At 43.0% G+C, this 23,164-nt stretch overlaps 1 protein-coding gene across 2 annotated transcripts; it reads left to right on the top strand.

Annotated features, from left to right (window-relative positions):
* The first annotated feature begins 5,551 nt into the window (after positions 1 to 5,551).
* dnaja3a (DnaJ heat shock protein family (Hsp40) member A3a) lies at positions 5,552 to 22,114 on the top strand. Of its 2 annotated transcripts, XM_080206718.1 has the most exons (12): positions 5,552 to 5,752; positions 6,632 to 6,762; positions 7,313 to 7,396; positions 7,832 to 8,029; positions 9,453 to 9,605; positions 10,801 to 10,948; positions 11,666 to 11,730; positions 12,558 to 12,686; positions 14,966 to 15,081; positions 16,360 to 16,457; positions 21,093 to 21,215; positions 21,739 to 22,114. In XM_080206718.1, the coding sequence occupies exons 1-11, from the start codon at positions 5,587 to 5,589 to the stop codon at positions 21,203 to 21,205; spliced, it is 1,401 nt and encodes a 466-aa protein (XP_080062844.1). In that variant the 5' UTR covers positions 5,552 to 5,586; the 3' UTR covers positions 21,206 to 21,215; positions 21,739 to 22,114. The 2 variants fall into 2 exon arrangements, with proteins under 2 accessions (XP_080062844.1, XP_080062845.1); XM_080206719.1 differs by lacking the exon at positions 21,093 to 21,215 and having other exon boundaries at positions 5,553 to 5,752.
* The last annotated feature ends 1,050 nt before the right edge of the window (positions 22,115 to 23,164 follow it).

Genomic DNA, 23,164 nt, shown 5'->3' with positions numbered 1-23,164 from the left:
GTTGCAGGACTGTCTAGTATTACATCATGTGAATCTTATCACGTTATAACGTGCATTTCTTTGAATACAAAACATGTGAAGTGTAGCAAAATGAGAATGTACCATCAGTATCATAATATTCTCCTTTTCATGTAAATAAATTTCTCATTATAAATGCAGAATTTTTATTCATAAAAATGAAAAATCTTAATTTCTGAAAGTTAGCTGTGTGGATTGGGAGAGGGAGGGGCATGCCCAAGGCTGAAGGTTTGCTGAGGAGACTGAATACTCTTGTCCAGAGTCCTGCTGCAGCTGCTCTGCAAACCACAACCCTCATTCTTCCTGTGTCAAGACAGCAGTTGAACAACAGGAAAAACATTATAATTTGCATGAGTCAAAAGAATTTGAGGAGAAATGCAAGAAAACGTTAAGGGAAAGATGAGAAAGAAAATTTGCATTAATACAATACTTTTGATGGTTGTAGCATGGTTACAGCAGTGACGTAATGGAAACATAGAAAATAGAAGCAGGAATAGGCCATTTGGCTCTTTGAGCCTGCTCTGCCATTCAATTTGATCATGGCTGATCATCAAATTCAATATCCTGATCCTCCCTCCCCGCCTCATATCCCTTGATCACTTTAGCCTCAAGAGCTATATCTAATTTCTTCTTGAAATCACACAGCATTTTAGCTTCAACTACTTTCTATGGTGGTGAATTCCACACATTCACCACCCTCTGGGTGAAGAAACTTCTCCTCACCTCAATCCTAAAATCCTCTTACCCTCAAACCATGACCCTTAATTCTGTGCTCTTCCACCATCGGGAACATTCTTTTTGAATCTGCCTTGTGTAATCCTCTTAGAATTTTATAAATTTCTATGAGATCCTGCCTAATGCCACCTGAGGTACACAGGAATTAGGAGCAGAAGTAGGCAAATCAGCCCTTCGAGCCTGGTTATGCTTGATCCCTTCCTGATCTCAAATCCACTTCCCCACCTGTTTCCCACATCCCTTTATCCTTTTTTTCATTAGTGCATTAAAATGGTGCTCCAGCATTTTCTATTTAAAGCTGACCAGTCCAACTCCATATGGCCCATCAAACTTGTTGGACATTCAAGTGACTTATATTTGAAAAATGTTGTACAGCAGCAAAGAACATGAGGTCACAGGTATAGATTGAGAGGCTGTATAGTTAAAACTGAGATGAGAAAGAACTACTTCTCACAGAGAGTGATAAATTTGTGGAACTCACTGCCCCACAGCACAGTGGAGTCTGAATCATTGAATGATTTCAAGAGGGAGATAGACATATTTCTAAGAAAAAAAGGGAAAGCGGGATATGGGGAACAGATGAGGAGGTGGATTTGAGACCAAGTAGAGATCAGCCTTGATCTGACTGAATGGTAGAGTGGGCTTGAAGGTTGAGGGACATGGAGTTGGGGGTAGGGTGTTAGCGTGGATAGAGGATTGGTTGTCAAATAGGAGGCAGAGAGTGGGGGCCAACGGGTGCTATTCGGATTGGCGGATGGTGACTAGTGGAGTGCCCCAGGGGTCGGTGCTGGGGCCTCAGCTTTTTACCATTTATATAGATGATCTGGAGGAGGGAACCGAGTGTAGGGTGTCAAAATTTGCTGATGACACCAAGATTGGGGGAACGGCAAATTGTGCGGAGGGTGTGGAGAGTCTGCAGAAGGATCTAGATAGGTTGGGCGAATGGGCCAGGAAATGGCAAATGGAATTTAATGTTGGCAAGTGTGAGGTGGTCCACTTTGGTAGGAAGAATGGTAGGAAGGATTATTACTTACGTGGCGAAAAACTGCAGCAGGCGACAGTGCAGAGGGACCTAGGGGTCCTTGTGCATAAGTCACAAAAACCCAGCTTGCAGGTGGTCAGGAAGGCGAATGGGATGCTGGCCTTCATAGCAAGGGGGATTGAATATAAAAGTAGGGAGGTTTTGCTGCAGCTGTATGGGGCATTGGTGAGGCCGCAACTGGAGTACTGTGTGCAGTTTTGGGTGCCGCACCTGCGCAAAGATATTTTGGCCTTGGAGGGAGTGCAGAGGAGGTTTACTAGGCTGATACCGGAGTTGAGGGGGTTGAGCTATGAGGAGAGGCTGAATAAACTAGGCTTATACTCGTTAGAGTTTAGAAGAATGAGGGGAGATCTCATTGAGACGTATAAGATGATGAATGGGATGGATAGGATAGAGGTGGAGACTCTTCCCGCTCAGAAAGGACAGTAGGACTAGGGGGCACAGCCTCAAGATAAAAGGGGGGCGGTTTAGAACGGAGTTGAGGAGGAACTTCTTCACTCAAAGGGTGGTGAATCTCTGGAATTCTCTGCCCGTTGAAGTGGTGGAGGCTGCCTCGCTAAATATTTTTAAGACGCGGGTTGATGGGTTTTTGATAAGAGAGGGGATTAAGGGTTATGGGGAGAGGGCGGGAAAGTGGAACTGAGCCACGACAGATCAGCCATGATCTTATTGAATGGCGGGGCAGGCTCGAAGGGCTAGATGGCCTCCTCCTGCTCCTATTTCTTATGTTCTTATGTAGGTGTAGGGAGAGGGGTATGGGGAAATGGTGTTGAGTGAGGGGACTGAAAGAGAGCATAGGGTTGAGTGGGGGAGAGGGTGGGGTCTGGGGATATTATGCGGGTGGGAGGAAAAAGAGTGAGCTTTAAGAAGAGATAGTGTGGGGGAAAAAGAGCAAGGGGTGGAGGGGGAGAGGGTGAAAGAGTGAGTGTTGAGGTGGATGGAGAGAATATGACTGTTGAGGAGAGAATGATTGTGAAGGGGAGAGTATGTTGGAGTTGGGGAAGAGTGTGTGGGAGAGATTCTTAGCGGGGGGTGAGAGAGAAAGTGTGTGTTTGTGTGGGAGGTGAATGATTGTGGGGGGAGAGAGAGTAGAGGCAGAGAAAGTGTGGGGTGATGAGAAAGAGTGAGTGGGTATGTAGAGAGAGTGTATGAGCGGCTGGGGTAGAGAAAGGTTGGGGGTATATGAGGGAGGGTGAGTGTGAAGGAGTGAAGGCAAGTGAGAATGAGGGGGTGGGGGACAGCATGTGAGGAATGGGGGTAGAAAGTTGTGGAAGTAGGAAGAGTGAGCAAGAGGAGAAAGAGTAAGTCTGGTGAGGAGTGTGAGTCAGGGGTAGAGACTGGTGGGTGGTGACAGATTGTGAGGGAATTGGAAGGGGGAAAAAGAGTGATTCCTATCAATTCCTTGGCCATGATGGCTGGAGAACGTGAGACACGATATGTTTGTGTTCCCTACTGGCAGCTTTACATGCAATTTACAGCACAGCACAGCCCACCCCGTCCATGTAGACTTTATGTTCCACACAATCCTCCTCCCGCCCTTCTTGATTACACTATTAAGCTAACCTTCAGCTTCTGACTTCCTTATGTATTTATCAACTTCCTTGACTGTATCAGTACTAGAATCACAGAATGGTTATAGCATAGAAGACGGCCATTCAGTACATTGTCTTTGTGTCTGTTCTTTGCAACAGAAACTCAGCTAGTCCCACTCGACTTTTTCCCTGTAGCCTAGTGAAATCTTTTTTTCAAGATAATTGTCCAGTTCATTTCTGGAACAATTGAATCTGAATCCACCAAACGCTGAGGCAGTTGTCCTAACTACATAAATAAGCTTTTTTTCATGTCGCCTCTGGTTCATTTGTTAGTTAGTTTGAGGCTCTTGAGTTTCTATCAATGGGAATAGTTTCTCCCCATTTACACTATCCAACCCCCTCATTATTTTGAACAAATCTCCTCTAAACCTTATTTTCTCTAGAGAACAGCCCCAATTTTGCCAATCTATCCACAAAGCTGAGCAGCTCATCCTTGGGACCATTCTTCTAATTTTTTTCTGCATCCTTACTAAAACATTTACATCCTTCCCATTGAAGCTGAATCAGTGTGCTTTCGTACTTTTGTGTCCCAGGATTCCGCATAATGTATTAACTGCTTTCAGGATGGCACAGTGGTTAGCACTGCTGCCTCACATTACATTAACTATTTCAAAACTATTAAAAACATGAATTACAAAAAACTTTATTTATTTCTGACTGGGAAATAGTATAGTGAAGAGAAACTGCTTTTCTTGATTTATATTTAGAAATTAGACCTGGGTGTATAGGGCACAATTTCTAAATTTGCAGATGACGCAAGACTTGGAAATACTGTGAATTGTGAAGAGGATAATGATAGACTTCAGGAATATATAAACAGGCTCCTGGATTGGGCAAACACATGGCAGGTGAAATTTAATATATAAAAGTGTGAAATACCTTTTGGTCAGAAGAATGAAGAGGTGACGAAATAAAGGATACAATTCTAAAGGAAATGCAAGAGCAGAGGGACCTGTGAATATATATGAATAAATCAGAGATTTGGATCCAATTCCTGGCTTGGGTCACTGTCTTGGGTCAAAGAGTCAGCACATTCTCCCCGTGTTTGCATGAGTTTCCTTTGGGTGCTCCCGTTTTCTGCTACAGTTTGAAAGACGTGCTAGTTAGGTGCACTGGCCATGTTAAATTCTCCTTCAGTGCACCTGAACAGGCGCTAAGGTGTAGCAACTTCATTGCACTGTTAATGTAAGCCTACTCGTGATCCTAATAAATAACTTTAAAAGTTTCTCCATTTGTCCTGCCAGATATACTGATTTATTCACACGTCCTCGCAGATTCCTCTGCTCTTGCATTTCCTTTAGAATTGTATCCTTTATTTTGTATCACCTCTCCATTCTTCTGACCAAAAGATATCATTTCACACTTTTATATATTAAATTTCACCTGCCATGTGTCTGCCCATTTCAAGAGCCTAATTATATACTCGAAGTCAATCATTATCCTCCTCACAGTTCACAATATTTCCAAGTCTTGCATCATCTGCAAATTTTGAAATAGTGCCCTTGCACCCAAGTCTAAGTTCAAAATATAAATCAAGAAAAGTAATTTCTCCTCACTATACTATTTCCCAGTCAGAAGTTAATAAAGTTTTCTGTAATTTATATTTTTAATAGTTTTGAACTAAATAATTAAACTTAATGAAAAATAATGAAAAACTAGCTATGCTAAAGACGATTCAAAATACCACAGTGCGAAATAAAATGCCTTCCAGCCCTATTATAATGGCTAACACATTTGCTAAGAACTTCTGTACTTGAAAATTCAGCACTAAATGTCTGAGTTACGGGATGTCTCAAAGTGCTTTTCAGCCAATGAGGTTTGTGGTGAGTGTAGTCGCTGCTGTAAGGCAGGAATCAAAATTACACATTTCAGGACAGCAACATCCCACAAACAGCAAGGTAACGATGACTAGATAATCGACTTTTCGGGGGAAACTGGTAAAAGGATCGATATAAGCACACCAAGCAGATCTCCTCCTGCCCCGGCTTGATGTCTCTATCCGGACCGCCCTCCCTCAAGACAACACCGCCTTAGAGCCTGGGCCTAACGCCAATTTGCTGCGCCTGACAACAGGACTTGTTGCGCAGGCGCAGCGTCTGATGGCGGATGTGCGCAGACGTAGAGACGGGGTGGGCGGGGTAGGATCGGTCTGCGCAGGCGTTGTGACGGGACGGGGGGATCGGTTGCGCAGGCGCCAAGATGGCGGCGGTTCGGTGCTGCTTGCGCCTGGTTTTGGTGACTTGGAGCCCGGCAACCGGAGCCTGGGCCGGGGCAGTGCGGACTCTCGGCAGCCGAGGCCTCTGTACCGTCTTTTGGAAGGGCACTGGACTGTGGCCGGCTGGTGGCTTGAGGCTGCGGCTGCCCGGTAAGGAGAATGGGCCGAGCCGGGTGGTAACAACTGCAAAGCCCTCAAGTAGCTCTTGATAGGAACTTCAAATATCCCCGTGCAGGGTATGGCCAGAACTGGAGATCCTTCCCGGCTGGGCATGGTCAGTGCCTCCCCTTCCCCCACCGCCAGGCTGGGCATGGTCAGGGCCTCCCCTTGCCCCACGCCAGGCTGGGCATGGTCAGCGCCCCTCCCCTTTCCCCTTTCCCCCACCGCCAGGCTAGGCAAGGTCAGTGCCCAATTTGCCAGGCTGGGCATGGTTAACTCTACCTGCCAGACCGTGGAGAGTCGGTGTCCCACCCCAACTTCCCATATAAATTAACAGCAGAGGTAGGCTTGTCAGCTGTTCAAGTCTGCTCTGCCATTCAATGCGATCTTGGCTGATCCAATTGTAATGTCAACTCTCCACTCCTGCCCGCGTCTGATAACCTTTCACCCCCGCCTTATCAAGAATCTACCTACCTCTGCCTTCAATATATACAATGACTCAGCTTCCACCTCCTTTTGAAGAAGTGAATTTCAAAGAATTTCCAGGTCTGGGCATGGTCTGTGATTCTCTTCCCAAATGGGGCATAAGTGTCCCCTATTCCTTGAGCACACACAGTCACACCTTCCTTTCTTAGATTGGGCACAATCAGTGCACACTCTTCCTGCTCCCCTCCCCGGGCTGGGCCTAGTCAGTTCTCCAGTTGGTCAATGCTGCACCTCCCCCCCCCCCCCGCCTCTTTTCAGCCTATGCTTGATCTGTGCTTCCCTACCCTGTGGAACTGGGCAGATGGACTAAAATGATTTATTATAATTTCTGTGTGGGAGATTGTGGATTTTTCCTAATTGTTGTTTTTCCTTATCTGCCTCAAGGTCTTGCACCACATCCTTTGAATGTTGCTGCATTTCACACATCTTATAGCCTAGCCAAGACTGATTATTATGAGGTACTGGGGATCCCACGGAACTCAACACAGAGGGAGATAAAGAAGGCCTATTACCAGGTATGAAAAGGAACATGCCATTTAAACCAGACTGAAAGTTAACTTCAACTCCTTTATTTGATCAGAATGATAGATATGTTTCTTTTTTAGTTGTACCCAATTATCAGCCAGAATAATTTTTTCAACTTCTGTACCCTGGCTATCAAATCGAACTGTGATGAGAACTGTTTGATAAATTTAATTTATTTTGATCATTTCCTATCACCCTTCTCTCCTTTTGCGGAGGAACTAATTTTGCTGGTCCATGGTTTCATGGGATGAGAAATTCCAAGTGGCCACTTCTGATTTATGAATAAAGAATTAGCTGCTTGTTCCAATGTGAAGAGTGTCATGGAAACCTGCTGCTATTGTGTCAAGTCTGCAGTAGTTGCTGTCTGTTGTATCCTGGAGCATTGAAAGAAAACAATGAAAAATAATTAAACTGTGAAAAGTACTGCACAGACATTTGAATCTGTGAATAATTTGTCCCAGTGAAACCTGTTAGGGAGAGACTGGCCTTGATGTGACTGCTTGTCATTTCTAATTAAACCTTGTGTTCTTGCATATACAGCTTGCGAAGAAATACCACCCAGACACAAACAAGGATGATCCAAAGGCAAAAGAGAAATTTTCCCAGGTGGCAGAAGCATATGAGGTATCGAATGTGGTCTGATGACAGCCTCTAACACCACTAAAACAATCGCTTTGGCACAGATGGGAATGTTTCTGGGCTCCTAGGTGGCTGATCATGTCAGGGCTGAAAAGCAGATATCAGCACAGTCAGAACATCTCCACCTTGTGGAGTTGTGGGGAAAGAGAAGGGTTGTGCATGCCAGGGAGCTATTGGGGATTGTGAGAAAAGGGGCCAGTCTTCTGTACTCACAGCAGCACGGTTGTTTGAATGGTTAGGCAATGTTTTTCCATCTTCTTGTCTTGGAGAAGAAAATGGAATGGGTATATTAAAGCTGATGTAGGAAGATCCCCAATAACAACAGTACAGAATTTTTGGGGGTGTCTCTCTTCTTGTTTGCTTGTTAACTATTCTGGTAGTGGGTTTTGTGGCTCTGGTTAATATCATTGTGGGTTGCAGGTGCTGAGTGATGAAGTGAAGAGGAAACAGTATGACATGTACGGAACAACAGGATTTGATGCAGGAGGGTCGAGGAGCCAGCAATATTGGCAGTCAGGCCCTTCGGTGGATCCAGAGGAGCTCTTCAGACGCATCTTTGGGGAGTTTACTGGGTCAGGCTTCAGAGATTTTAACACTATCTTTGACCAACACCAGGAGGTGAGTGAGATAACTATTTAGTTATTTGGGGAGCAGTGATTTGGAGGAAGGACAATTCCTCACTCGCCTCACCTTTTGCCTTTATGCTGAAATTTCCTTCCCATAACAGGAATGCTTTATGGTTACGTGTGTAGAACCTGCAGGTTAAATCCAGAATCAGGAGTAGACTTTGTATGAGAGTGAGAGTCCCTGGAAGAGGGATCTCACCCTTCTTCACTTAACATAAGAAATAGCAGAAGTAGGCCGTATGGTCCCTTGAACCTGCTCCATCATTCAAGTGATCATAGCTGATCTTAACCTTAACTCTATTTTCTCACTGGTTCTCCAAATCCCTTTATTTCCTGAAAAATCAAACCTGTGTCTATCTCAGCCTTAAATACTCAGAACCACTGAGTTTTTATTCTTTATTATTCACGATTTGCACTCTGTTGTACAGGGTCATTAGATAACTTTAACCCACCAGGCTGCTGATGAACTGCTGGTAGTCTAAATATTTTGGTTCATTTGGTTACTTTCTGGCAAGTGGCAGTTCAGCAGTGAAGAGTTGGCAACAAATTACCAAAACATCCTGGGCAGTTCAAGATATTTCAAAAGATTACTATGAAGCATGTGCTGATACTAGTTTATAACATTATACTGAGTCCAAAATCTGAATACCTCATTCCATAAAAATCTCTTAAAGCATTTACTGCAACTTACCAGTTACTCTTAATTAATCACATTTGAACATAATTCACTTATATACAAACTTGAAGAAATCTAATTGATCATGTTTGCAGTTTAAATCCTCCTTCGAGCTTTTCGGATTGCTGTGTAAGACTGGGGTATTGGTAATTTAAGTTTGGTTTGAGATTCTGGCTCCTACACCACTCAGCTTTGTGACTGGACTTAAAAAGACAGCCATTGAATCAGTGCCAAACAAAGAGCCATTTCTGTTTTTTGGCAGTGACAAATTTGGTTTCAGGCAGGAGCTTAGAAGAAATTTAGATGCTTTAAAAAGTCGAGCTGAGGAATCTTTGTGCACTGGCTTTACGCAGTGAAGTCGCTTGATATCTTTTGTATACAGTACTGTTGTATGTAATATCTTCCATTCCTCTACAGCTTTTTCCCAGGATGGAAGAGTTAATTACTAGGGGGTACAGGTTTAAATGTGAGGGGCAAGGTTTAAAGGAGATGTGCAAGGCGGATTTTTTACACAGAGAGTAGTGGGTGCCTGGAACTTGTTGCAGGGAGAGGTAGTGGAAGTGAATACGATACTGAGTTTTAAGGGGCGTCTTGACAAATACATGAATAGGATGGGAATAGAGGGATATGGTCCTGGAAGGGTAGGGGGTTTTAGTTAAGTCAGGCAGCATGGTCGGTGCAGGCTTGGAGGGCCGAAGGGCTTGTTCCTGTGCTATAATTTTCTTTGTTTGTTCTTTAGTACATCATGGACCTCACCTTCACACAGGCTGCAAAGGGTGTCAACAAGGAGATTACACTGAATCTGGAGGACACCTGCCAAAGATGTGATGGTAAAGGAAATGAACCAGGAACTAAAGTCCAGCACTGCCATTACTGCAATGGAACTGGCATGGTGAGCATGGATAATCAGTCATAAAACCACAGGATGATACAGCCCAGTAAGCCAATCAATTTGAAAGAGCAGCATCATGCCTATGCTGCTCTTTCAAATTGAAATCTGGGGCCTATAGCTGCTCAATGTTTTTAGTTCTGTCAGGTTTGTTTGGATCAATGTTTAACATTCTACTTTGATAAGGTGCATGAAAGGAAAAAAATGTTTAGGGCTCTGGGGAACAAGGAAGGCAATGAGACTAATTACATAGATCAGCCAAATAGCTGGCATAGGCACAGTGGGCCAAAGGACATCCTTCTGTACTGTATCATTCTCTGAGTTTTGTTGCCAATTTTTATTCCCTCCCTCTTGTGAAGGTATGGTCTGATGCTGGGGTTCGCCTTTAGGGGCCATTTAATTTTGTTTGCAGTTCTGTATGAATATGGGTGATATGCTGTCACAGTGGCCAGCACTGCTACCTCAGTGCCAAGGACATAGGTGTCACTGGGTGTCTATGTTGCTTCTGTATGTTATCCCCATGTCTGCGTGAATTTCCTTCAAGTATTCCTGTTTCGTCCCATGGTACAAAGATGTGCAGATTAGATAGATTGACCATGCAAAATTGCCTCATGGTGTCCAAAGATGTGTAGGTTAGGTGGATTACTGAAGATAAATGCTCGGGGTTATGGGGATATGAGTGGGGGGGGGAAATGAATGAATGGTAGAACTGGCTTGTAGGGCCAAATGGCATATTCCTGCCTCTAGTTTCTTTGTAAAATGTACTTCGTGTATACACACAATGGAAATACGGAACTTTCTCCCTCCAAAAATCTGGCTGGGGCCAGTTAGAGCTTTCAGGACTGAGAATTATAGATTTTGTTGGGTAACAAATATGAAGCAGATCAACCAGTATTCAGTTGAATGGTAGACCCACCATGAGGGGCTGAATGACTCCCTCTTCCTATATTCAGTCTGCTTATGCCTGATGCTATTGACTCTTGATTCCAAAGAAACAAACAATTCAGTCAAGGTTAATCTGATCTTTCTGAACCTTGGTCCTCCCAATTTTCCAGCTTAGGACTTGAACAACTAACAATATGGGGATATGGACCTGTTACTGAATAGCCCCAAGAGGTAAACTAGCTTTATTTAGACTTTTATTCTAATGACATAGTGGTGGTCACCAACACATTGCCCTGTGCTTCCTCTCTTGCAGGAAACTTTGAACACTGGTCCATTTGTAATGCGCTCCACATGTCGGCGATGTGGTGGACGAGGATCTGTGATGACTACACCTTGTATTGTATGCCGAGGGAGCGGGCAGAGCAAACAGAAGAGGACAGTGATGGTGCCAGTACCGGCTGGTAAGGCTGGTTCTTGTTTTGGGGAAAGAAGGTGACAATTTGGTGAAAGGGTTACACAATGGTTTCTCTTATACCTGGGAGCAAGGGGTATATCCAAACCCTAGGCTGTCAACAACAGAATGTCAGTATATCTGTGCTGCAGTGAAAGTTTGGAACCAATATGTCCGCTCCATTATTAAACCAGTCTTGGCACCCCTCCTGTCCATTTAGTGATTTCTGATCGATTCTGCTCAGCTCCTAAAGCCACTGAAGTACTTGGGTGAGATTCCTTTTGTTACCAGTAGCCTTCCTGAAATTTCTCACTGGGTGAGGATATCAAAGAACTTGGAGCAAAGGCAGGTACATGGAGTTAACATTTTAATCAGTCATGATCTGATTGAATCAAGGAGCAGATCTGAGGGTTGAATGGCCTCCTCCTGTTTCTCATTCTGGTGCCTTGCTCTGGCTGGTGATGAAAGTGTTGCAGAACTAGATTCTGCTTTCAATTGCCATCAGTGGGCAAGCACCTTCCAAGAGGAGCTGCTAAATAATCAGCTGATTCTGGGGCACAGTAAAGTCACTCGTGCCTCATCTCAGACCGGGAGTTAAAGACAATTTTTGTCTGTGGAGCTTCATCACTACCCATTTGCCCTCAGTTTTAGTTTGGAGGGAGTTTGGCTACTGGTTATGATGGCTATGCCTGTGCTTTACCTGATGCAGCACGTGCATGTATTACAGGTGTGGAGGATGGACAGACCGTACGGATGCAAGTGGGACGCAAGGAGATCTTCATCATTTTCAGGGTAAGGCGCGTGAACAAGGCATATTGAAGATTAATGTTTCTCATCTTAGGCAATTGGAAAATGTAAGACTGACTTGGTAATTTTGATTGAAGTTGAGCTGTAAAAAAAAACACAATAATGAGATGAAAGAAGATTACATTTTTGTTTCTGGCTCAATGTTTTTGGGGGCGATGGGGAGGTTGAAGGAGAATGACTTCATTCTGGCTCCAACCATTTTTCCAAATCTGGAGAAAATAACAATGGATAAATTTCTCTGTTGGTAACATATTTCCAGAAGTCTGAGGTGTAAAGTGGGTGCAAACCCAATTCATTTCTTTGAGTGGGGAGGGTGGTGAACAAAATGTTGTTACTATTTCAGTAAAGTAATTTGGTCTGAAAAGTAATAGACTGTGGCATGGTGGCACAGTGGTTAGTACTGCTGGCTCACAGCACCAGGGTCCTGAGTTCAATTCCCAGCTCGGATGACTGTTTGTCTCACCCAAATGTTTGCATGGGTTTCCTCTGGGTGGATGCTCTGGTTTCCTGCCACAGTCTGAAAAACGTGCTTCATTTTTCCCTCTGCACCTGAACAGGAGCCAGAGTCTGGCGACTAGGGGATTTTCACAGTTACTTCATTGCAGTGTTAATGTAAGCCTACTTGTGACACTAATAAATAAACCAAAATAAAAGACTCATAGACACCGCTGCTCATATTGTCTTACAGGATGGGGAGGGTAGGGGTGGTTGCAGTTTTGGTTGGGGGGGATGGCAGGAGGGAGGGATTGGGTCTGGCAGTTTGGATTCTGGCTGTTTCAATTTTGCTTGAAAACATTTTTTTAATTGTTTAGGTCCAAAAGAGCTCAATCTTTCGGAGGGAGGGAGCTGACATTCATTCGGACCTGAATATATCCGTAGCCCAGGCAATTCTGGGAGGCACTGCACGGACTCCGGGACTGCATGAAACCATCAACATCACGGTGAGGGTCACTGGGCTACTATCACCAATGCAACAACCATTGCTAGTTCTGGGTGGACTTATTTCTGTGGTTTAATATCTTCTCATCACCCTATCTGGCCAAATAACATTTTCCCATGTGTATCATTCTCCATCTGAGGAAAATAATGATGAAAAGTTTTTTCCAGTATTCCTACGATTTTTTTCCCTCCCTATACTGCTTGCGGCAGGACCTTGGAGATTAATCTTTATTTCCCACAGGCTACTTCAGAGAGTTGGCAACCCAGTGTGTGAGCACGTTTGCCTTTCAGACTGAATAACTTTCAAACTAGTCGGTGATGGGGTACTCTAACCAGTCTGGCCAGTCAGTGTTGGGGCTGTCTGGTAGATCTGCCCATTGGTGATGAGGTTGTCCTGTTGGCCTGCCCATTGGTGTTGTGACATAGACTGTCCTGGTGAGGGCAGCACCTGCATGTTTGATGCTGTAAGAAGTCTCACAACACCAGGTTAAAGTCCAACAGGTTTATTCGGTAGCAAAAGACACTAGCTTTCAGAGCGCTTGCTGCCCTTTCGTCAGGTGAGTGGGAGTTCTATTCACAAACAGCGCATATAAAGTCACAAACTCAATTTACAATATAATGATTGGAATGCGAGTCTTTACAGGTAATCAAGTCTTAAAGGTACAGACAATGTGAGTGGACAGAGCATTAAGCACAGGTTAAAGAGATGTGTATTGTCTCCAGACAGGACAGTTAGTGAGATTTTGCAAGTCCAGGCAAGTCGTGGGGGTTACAAATAGTGTGACATGAACCCAAGATCCTGGTTGAGGCCGTCCTCGTGTGTGGAACTTGACTATCAGTCTCAGCTCAGCGACTCCGCGCTGCTATGTGTCGTGAAGGCCACCTTGGAAAACGCTTACCCAAGAATCAGAGGCCCATGACCGCTGAAGAGTTCCTCAACAGGAAGAGAACCGTCTTGCCTGGTGATTGTTGAGCGGTGTTCGTTCATGTGTTGTCGTAGCGTCTGCTAAGACAGTTCTGACACGCCACAGTGAAAAACCGCACCAACCTCCTCAGAAGACAAACACAGGATACGATGGACAGAGTACCCTTCGTTGTCCAGTACTTCCCCAGAGCGGAGGGGTTACAACATCTCCAGAGCCTTCAACATGTCATTAATGAAGACGACCATCTCGCCAAGGCCATCCCCATAGCCACATTTCTTGCCTTCAAACAACTGCACAACCTCAAAGAGACCATTGTCTACAGCAAACTCCCCAGCCTTCAGGGGAACAGCGACCATGACACCACACAACCCTATCACAGCAACCTCTGAAAGACGTGCTGGATCATCATCACGGATACCATCATCTCATGAGAACACCATCCACCATGTACATGGCACATACTCTTGCAACTCTGCCAACATTGTCTACCTGATATGCTGCAGGAAAGGGTGTCCCAAGGCATGGTACGTTGGGGAGACGTGCAGACACTATGACAACAGATGAATGAATGCTATTCGACAATCACCAGGCAAGACTGTTCTCTCCCTGATGGGGAATACTTCAGTAGTCATGGGCATTCGACCTCTGATCTTCAGGTAAGCGTTCTCCAAGGCGGCCTTCATGACATATGACAGTGCAGAGTCGCTGAGCAGAGACTGATAGCCAAGTTCCGCACATATGAGGACGGCCTCAACCAGGATCTTGGGTTCATGTCACGCTATCTGTAACCCCCACGACTTGCCTGCACTTGCAAAATCTCGCTAACTGTCCTGTCTGGAGACAATACACATCACTTTAAGCTGTGCTTAACGCTCTCTCCATTCACATTGTCTGTAAAGACTCGCATTCCAATCATTATTTTGTAAATTGAGTTTGTGTCTTTATATGCCCTGTTTGTGAATAGAATGCCTACTCACCTGACAAAGGGGCAGTGCTCTGAAAACTAGTGGCTTTTGCTACCAAATAAATTTTGGACTCTAACCTGGTGTTGTGAGATTTCTTACAGTGTTTACCCCCGTCTAACGCGGGCACCTCCATATCATGTTTGATGCTGGGCAGTAGTTAAACAGGACCTATACTGGAACCATTCACTGGACCTGACCTTTGGCTTTTGTCCATCAGATTTGTTATTGATCTTGATGACTGATTAATCTCCTTTCTCAACTCCCAGTTGGATTGTGACAATTCGGACTTGTGCTTTACTTTCTCAATGGGAGTTTCTGATCTCAGTAGTGACAACTAATGAACATACGTCCTCTGCTGTATTTAATCATTTCTGCTCCCTTTGCCCGCAGATTCCAGCAGGGATTCAGGTTGATCAGAAGATTCGACTTGCTGGTAAAGGTATCCCAAAAGTCAACAGTTATGGATACGGTGATCATTACATCCACATCAAGGTGAAGATCCCAAAGTAAGTAGCGCCACCTGAGAATGCAGCTACAGTCAACTGGAAGTCGAATCCGACTGAAACTTTATCTTGCACTTCTCTGACTTAGACCTTTGTTATTATACAGAGGGTAATTTAACAAAGCGGAACAGATCACCCACTGTCACAGAACATGCGTGGTTATCATCTCATTAAAAGAGAGGCTCAAGAATGAGTGGGCAACCTATCCTTTCCCTAGGGAAATGGCCCCAAAATGAACCTTCGCTTTACAGACTCTTTAATTACAAGCAACCTGCTGGAGTAAATGTAATCACTTACAGCAACAGTTCAGGACAGAAACACAACCTGTTCTACAAGACAAGTCATGACAGAAATGCTCCAATTATTAATCTCATAATTCAAACTCTGACCCTTTTTGAAGTTTTAAGCACTTTGCTATGTTTAAATCGTAGCTTGCTTTGCTTAAATCATCTTGTTGATTAATTTAAATTTTCTAGCACAAGAAGTGACTGAATTATTGGCAGCTGGCTGTACTAACAATTTATTTTATCATCCCAAGACCACTTTTTATATTGATAGTTAAAATGGCTTCAGTGTTTCATTCCTTTCTATTTTAGAGAATCATAGAATTCTACAGTGCAGAAGGAGGCCATTTGGCCCATCGAGTCTGCACTGACCACAATTCCATCCAAACCCTGTCCCCATAACTCCATGTATTTACAGTAGCTAGTCCTCCTGACACTAAGGGGAATTTTAGCATTGCCATTCCACCTAACCTGCACATCTGTGGACTGTGGGAAGAAACCGGAGCACCCGGAGGAAACCCATGCAGACCTAAGGAGAACATGCAGACTCTGGATTCGGACCTGGGTACCTGGCACTGAGGCAGCAGTGCTAACCACTGTGCCATTGTTTTGTAAATGTTGAATTCAGAAGCCTGGGTGTATGGCACAGGCACCTGTGCTTTATATGCAGCAAAGGGATTGATCATGGGAAGATATGCAGGACCTAGCAGGACAGGCTCTTTGCCCCTTATTTTTGATTCCTCAAATGAAATCTGACAGCTGGACACACTTGAATGGTGACCATTACATTCAGGAGGTGATTGGTCTCTGTGTTGTAGAACAAGTTGTGTTTCTGCCCTGGGTTGTTGCTGTAAATGACTTAATTGGCCCCAGCAAGTTGCTTGTGACTGAAGAGGTTGTAAAGCAAAGATTCCTTTAGGAACTATTTCCCTAGGCATAGGTCTGTTCCTTCTCAGCTGTGAATGCTAATTGTGACTCCTCATTCTCACTTTGGCAGGAGGTTGTCGGCCAGACAGCATTCCCTGATGCTGGCTTATGCAGAAGAGGAGAATGATGTGGAGGGCACAGTGAATGGAGTCGTTACTACGGCTACAGGTGAGAAACAGGTTAATGGGTTTTAACAACAGGTATGTCAGTATGTTTTTATTGATAAGTGCCGTGAATGCATACAGTTGACCCAAGTGCATCAGAGTCAAGAGAGCTGTGACAGAATCGGATAGAGTTTAGCAGAATCAGGAGGAACTGAGAGCAGGTGGCAGCAAGCACTTTGCTGTGATCGCTTACTGGGTTAATCATAGAATCCTACAGCTCATCGAGTCTGCACCAACCACAGTCCCACCCAGACCCTATCCCCATAATCCCATGCACTTACCCTATCTAATCCTCTTGACACTAAGGGGCAATTTAGCATAGCCAGTCCACCTGACCCGCACATTTTTGGACTGTAGGAGGAAATCGGAGCACCCAAAGGAAATCCACCAGACACAGGGAGAACGTGCAAACTCCACACAGACAGTGACCCAAGCCGGAAATTGAACCTGGGTCTGCGCTGCTGTGAGGCAGCAGCGCTAACCACAGTGCCACCATGCCGGTCACTAATGGGATAGATGTTCTGTGAGGGTTTAGATTAATAGTTTTGTAGCAGTATGTAAAAAAAAAAGCCTTGCATTTTTATTGCACCTTTCATGATCTCAGTATGTCCCAAAATGTTTTACAACCAACAAATACTTTATGAAGTGTGGTCACTGTTGTAGGAAATGCAGCAACCGCTTTGCGCAGAGCAATCCAGGGACAGCATGACATGAGATCAATGATCAAGAATAGCATTAACCCTAGAAGAATCATAGGACTGAACTTCAGGAACATCTTGTTGATCGTCCATCTTGTTTCTCCTTCCTGGCATTTACTGCTCACCGTTCAGCTTTGTTCTTTAATTGGTTTCCTTTTGTGCTTACCTTCACTCCACTTTTCCTACCTGATTCTCCTGGATTTCAAGAATCTATCAATCTCAGTCTTGGATATATTCACTACTGAGTATTCACAGCTCTCCATGTTAGAGAATTCCAAGGATTCATAACCATTTGAAGTGAAGAACATTCTCCTGATTTCAGTCCTAAATAACTGACATATCCTAGTTCAACAACCAGAGTAAACAGCCTCCAAAATCTATGATCTCAAAATTTTTTGATCAATGATATTGCCTCTCAACCTTCTAAACACCATTGAATACAGGCCTATTCTATTCAGTCTCTCCTAGAACCTCCCAATCCCAGGAATCAGTCTAGTCAACCTTCGTTGCACCCATCTAAGGCAAATATAAAGCTCCTTAGATAACGAGTCCCAAACGGTTCACAGTACCCTTAAGTATGACTTCACCAAGCCCTGTACAATTGGAGCAAGATTTCCTTAGTCTTATACTCCAACCTATGGCAATAAAGGCCAACAGGCTCCAATCACTGATTACAGAAACTGGAATTTCATACAGTACAGTGTTTAAGAAGTTGTTCTTCCCCATATGTCTCTTGCACAAAACCATCAACCTTTGTCCCCTAGTCTTTGTATCATCAGATAGCTAATGGGAACAGTTTTCTTTGTCTATCCTATCCAAACCTGTTATCACCTTGTACACCTGTAACAAATCTTCCCTCAGTCTTCTTCCCTTCAAAGAGAATTACCCCAGTTTCTCCAACCTAACTTTGTAGCTAAAATCCCTCTTCCCTGGGTTTAAACGAGGTGGCCAATTAGATTGGTGTTCTGGTGTTAATTTTCCAAAATTTGTTAGATTCTGAAAAGGTTCCGTCAGATTGGAAAGCAATAAATATAACCCCTTTATTCAAGAAGAGAGGGAGGTTGAAAACAGGAAATTATAGGCCAGTTAATTTGACATCATAAGGAAGGTGTTAGAATCAGTCATTAAATAAGTTATAGCTAGGCAATTAGACAAGCCCAAGTTAATTGGGAGTCACCATGGTTTTAGGAAAGGGAAATCATGTTTGATGAATTCTTTGAACGAGTAATATTTGCAGTGGATGGAGGGGAGCTTATTGATGTACTTGAGAGTTCCAGAGAGCATTTGATAAGATGCCACTTCAAAGCTTATTACTAAAGATAAAAGCTCATGGTGTAGGGGTAATATATTAGCTTGGATTGAAGATTGGCAGAGAACAGTCTGAGTGCATAAATGGGTCTTTGACAGGATATGATGAGTGGAGTCCCACAGAGGTCTGTGCCAGACCACAGCCTTTTGTAATTTACACCAATGACTTGGATGAGGGGAGCGAAAACATATAGCTAAATTTGCAGACAACCAAAGATAGGTAGGAAAGACTGGCCATGTTTCCACTAGAGCTCAAAAGAGTGAGGGATGACTTAATTGAAGTATACAAGATGCTGAATGGTATTAACAAGGTGGGGTCATAGAAAAAATGTTTCCTCTTGTGAGTGAGTCCAGAACTAGGGGACACTATTTTAAAATTGGAGGTTGTCCTGAGGAGAGAGTGTTTTCTGAGGGGTGTGTGACTTTGGCACTCAGAAGATGGTGGAAATGGGGTAACTGTATATTTTTAAGGCAAAGGTAGATAGGTTCTTGTTAGGTAGGGGGAATCAAAGGTTATCAGGGGTAGATGGCAAATGTAGAACTCAACGCAAACAAATCAACCACAATCTTATTGAATGGTGAAGCAACCTCAAGGGACCAAATGGCCTACTTCTCCTATTTCATACATGCGCATGTATGGAACCACTTTGGTAAACCTTTTCTGCACCCTCTCAAGGACCCTCATCCTTTGTAAAGTCTGGTGACCAAAACTGGGCATACTACTCAAATTGCAGCCTAACCACAGTTTTAGAACCCAAGGATGTAGATCATCAGGAACAAGGGGTTTTGGTGGTCTCATTAATTTCTCCAATACATTTTCCTTATTATCAATACCTTAAGTTTTTCACACTCCATTTTGACCTTTGATTTCCTGTTATTTTTGTATCTTTAAACATAAAGACACAAGATATTTAATATCTCCTGCCTCAATCCATAAGCATCCACATTTATTCTTGTTACTTTTTTTTTAAATTTCTGGCTTCTTTATTCTCATTCTATTTTCTCCCTTTATTAATTTTTGATTATGCTGGTTTCTAAACCTCCAAATCCTCTGGTTTTCTAATCATTTTGGCAATGTTATAAACCGATTTTAATCTAATCCTTAACTTCCTTACTTAGTTGGCCACAAATGAATCACTTTTTCTGTTGAGAGTTTTGGTTTAATGTATATTCATTGAGAATGATAATACTTAAAATGTTTACCATTGCTTATCTACCATTATTTCCCTGAATCTAATTGTTAATCCACCTTAACCAATTCATAGTGAAATTTATAATAATATGATCATTGATCCCCAGAAGATCCCTTGCTGTGAGGTTACTAATTAACTCTCTCATTATACAAAATGAAAGCGAAACTAGCCACTTCTCCAGTTGGTTCCCTGAAGCATTCTTCTAGGGTATTGTCCCAAATACATTCTATGAACTTGTTCTCCAAACTATTTTTGATTTGATTTGTAGTCTATATGAAAATAAAAGTTCTATTGTTGCATTGCCTTTGTTAGAAGTTCCTCTTATTGCTTGATTAACGCTTTACAGCAATAGCAGGGACCCACAAACACTCAGCAGCATTTTCTGACCCATGTTATTTCTCATCTCTGCCCATGCAGCTTCTATTACCTGTTCTTCTGAGGCAAACTCTTTACTACTGTCCAAAAATCATCTTTCATTGCCTCACCTTTCAATTTTGTCTGTCTTTTCAAAATAGCAGGAACCCTAGAATATTCAGTTCCCAGTCTTGCCTGAGCAAAGTCCACGCAACCACATCACTGTAATGACAATACATTAGACACTTTTATCTCATGTAATGCCATTAATTCTTACCTTGTTACAGATGCTATGTGAATTCTGATAAAATGCTTTTAATTGAAACCTTCTATCTTTCCTGATTTGACCTTATTTACGATCACTGAAAGCAAATTTGCAGTAACGTCAAGCAGTTAGGAAGGCAAATGGTATGTTGGCTTTCGTTGCAAGAGGATTTGAATACAGAAGCGAGTATGTCTTATTGTAGCTGTACAGGGCCTTGGTCAGACCACACGTGGAGTATTGTGTACAGTTTTGATCTCTTTTTTGAAGAAAGGATATACTTGCCAAAGGGTGTGTAGCAAAAGCTCAGCAGACTGATTCCTGTATGAGCAACGATTGGGTTGATTGGGCCTCTATTCATTGGAATTAATTCATTGAATCTAATTAAAATGTATAAAATTCTGACAGGGCTGGACAGACTGGATACAGGGTGTTGTTTCCATCTGCTCGGAGTCTAGGTGAAGGGTCACAGTCTCAGGGTATGGGGTAGGCCATTTTGGACTATGATGAGGAAAAACTTCTTCACCCAATGGGTAGTGAAGCTGTGGAAGCCAAGTTATTTTATAAATGTAAGAAGGAAATACAGATCTCTAAAGGCATCAAGAGATATTGGGAAATTGCAGGAGTATGGCATTGAGATGAAGGATCAGTCATGATTTTGTTGAATAGTGAAGCAGGCTTAAAGAGCTGAATGGCCTTTTTTATATGTTTCTATGGATTGTTAAACTCTGAAACCAGCAAGGTTTGTGTTGCATTACACATGCTGGTCTGCTGTGGCCAATTTCCTCATTCTGACCCTGGGCTTTCATTGTTTGTCTCTACAGGCACTAAAGCCCAGGTGACCACTGAGACAGGAGAAGAGTCAGACCAACCTGAGCAAAATCCAGGGGAAAACAAGGAGGGATTCTTTACTAAATTAAAGCGAATGTTTAACTGACATGTCAGAGGTAGGAAACCTCAATTTTGTTTTCTTTTTCATCACCCAAACAACAGTTTGTCCATCTGGCCAACAAAACTGTTGTGTTGCCTTGTGCAGCAGATGTACATTGTAGTTACAATACTTGAGTACCATTGTGAGAATGGCTGCCCAGCTGGGTCCTGTGTCAGTTTCCAAATGTTAACTAATTGGTGTTAAGCAATGTGTACAGCCCCCAACATGGATACAAAGTGGAACTTCTCTCTGGGACTCCTAAGTAAAATGAGTTTGGGCAGTCAAATTCTCAGTAAATCAGTCTACAGTCCAACATGTGTCAGATGCCATTGATTTCCCAAGTGGCCACAAGGCTTAACAAGTTTGAGGCTTATTATTGCATTCATACACTGGTGGGTGCTTGCTACTCTGACACTTCACACTATTCCTGGTAGTTTTTGTTCTCTGCAAATGCAGACTAGTGTTCTGGGATATGAGTGTTTGTTTTCAATCTCAATAAATGTGCTTTAAAAGTTTAATTAGTTGTATTTTGATTTCAGGAAAGCGCTCGAGTGGAAACTGAGACTAACCTGGGTGACCAGATTGTGGACTGGTGCACCGCTGTGAAGGTGTGCATTTTGTGCCATCACTGTCAGAGTGACGGGGTTGCTGAAGAAATTTCTTTCTCTTGAAACCAAACAGCAAGAACCTAGAGACACATGTTTCAATAAGAAAGTCCTTACATTTTATTTTGTAGTATTGATTACTTATGTACAGTGATGTCAATGGCCATGTAAATATAGTGACAGATAAGAGTATTTAATTGCAGCTTGTTGCACTGTGATCAATGTTTTGGACAACATAAAAATAATTGTTCTGAGAATTGGAGATGTCTCTTCCATTTAAAACCTGTCATAAATCTGAAGTGCCACACAACGTTCCTGAAGTTAGGCGTTTTTCTTCAATTGGTTACATGTTCCTTTAGCTGCTTGGAGGGTTTCTCTATTTTACTCTAGATTTTCTTCATTGCAGATACAGGCAGTAGTGGCTTTTAGTTGGAGAATTTGGGTAGGAAGTCACTTTGAACTCCAGAATTGCTGTGAGCAGACTGTTACTATCCCCAGAATGGTCCAATATATTTAACAGTTAGGTCCAATTGTCTGTAGTCATTCTCTACTTTTTAACAATGTGAAGCTGTGCAATCTTCTCATCAGGAAGATTTCAGTAATTACTATCCAGTATGTGAGCTTAAGGGTCCACCAACTGGGAGTTCTGTCAACATAAGAATAGCTGTTGCCCTGGTATGCAGCATAGGGTCTACCTGCTACCCATTGCTGTACTGACTGAGTATTTAACTGACATGTCAGAGGTAGGAAACTTCAATTTTGTTTTCCCTTTTTCAAACAACAGTTTGTCCATCTGGCCAACAAAATTGTGTTGCCTTATGCAGCAGATGTACATTGTAGTTACAATACTTAAATACCACTGTGAGAAACATTGTGGTCGGTCTTTTTCCCAAAGGAAAAAGTAGAAACAGTATATCAGCTGGTTTAATTTTCTTTCAAAAACCAACAATTTGGAAACTGATATCTGTTGACTTTGGACCTGTGGATCTGACAGCTTGTTGATTAACAGTGTTAGGATTAGTTAACAACTCCACTATCACATTTTGCCACAACCAGGCTGGTAGAAGTTAAACTTAATGAATGTTGTGTCTTGCATGGCCAGTAATTTCTCTATTCTTATGTATGTACAACATTCATTTAGTTATCTTAGGCCAGAAATTAAAGTGCCTGTGCCTTCCTGGTTAAGTAAAAACTGGTGGGCAGGTTATTTTTGTGACTAAGAAGCCCAATGTACATTAATAATTTCAGGTAATGGAGGGTTTGCATTATGTTGGATATTCTGTACCAACAACCAACAAATGCTGACATTCAGATCACACCCCCGGTTTCCTATTTGAAAGCAAACATTAACTTAGAATTT

Source organism: Carcharhinus amblyrhynchos, chromosome 18 (genome assembly GCF_965287045.1).
Source record: "Carcharhinus amblyrhynchos chromosome 18, sCarAmb.v2.hapA, whole genome shotgun sequence".
NCBI classification, from domain to species: Eukaryota; Metazoa; Chordata; class Chondrichthyes; order Carcharhiniformes; family Carcharhinidae; genus Carcharhinus; species Carcharhinus amblyrhynchos.
The sequence above is the reverse complement of the archived record's forward strand: the minus strand, read 5'-3'. Positions and strand labels throughout refer to the sequence as shown.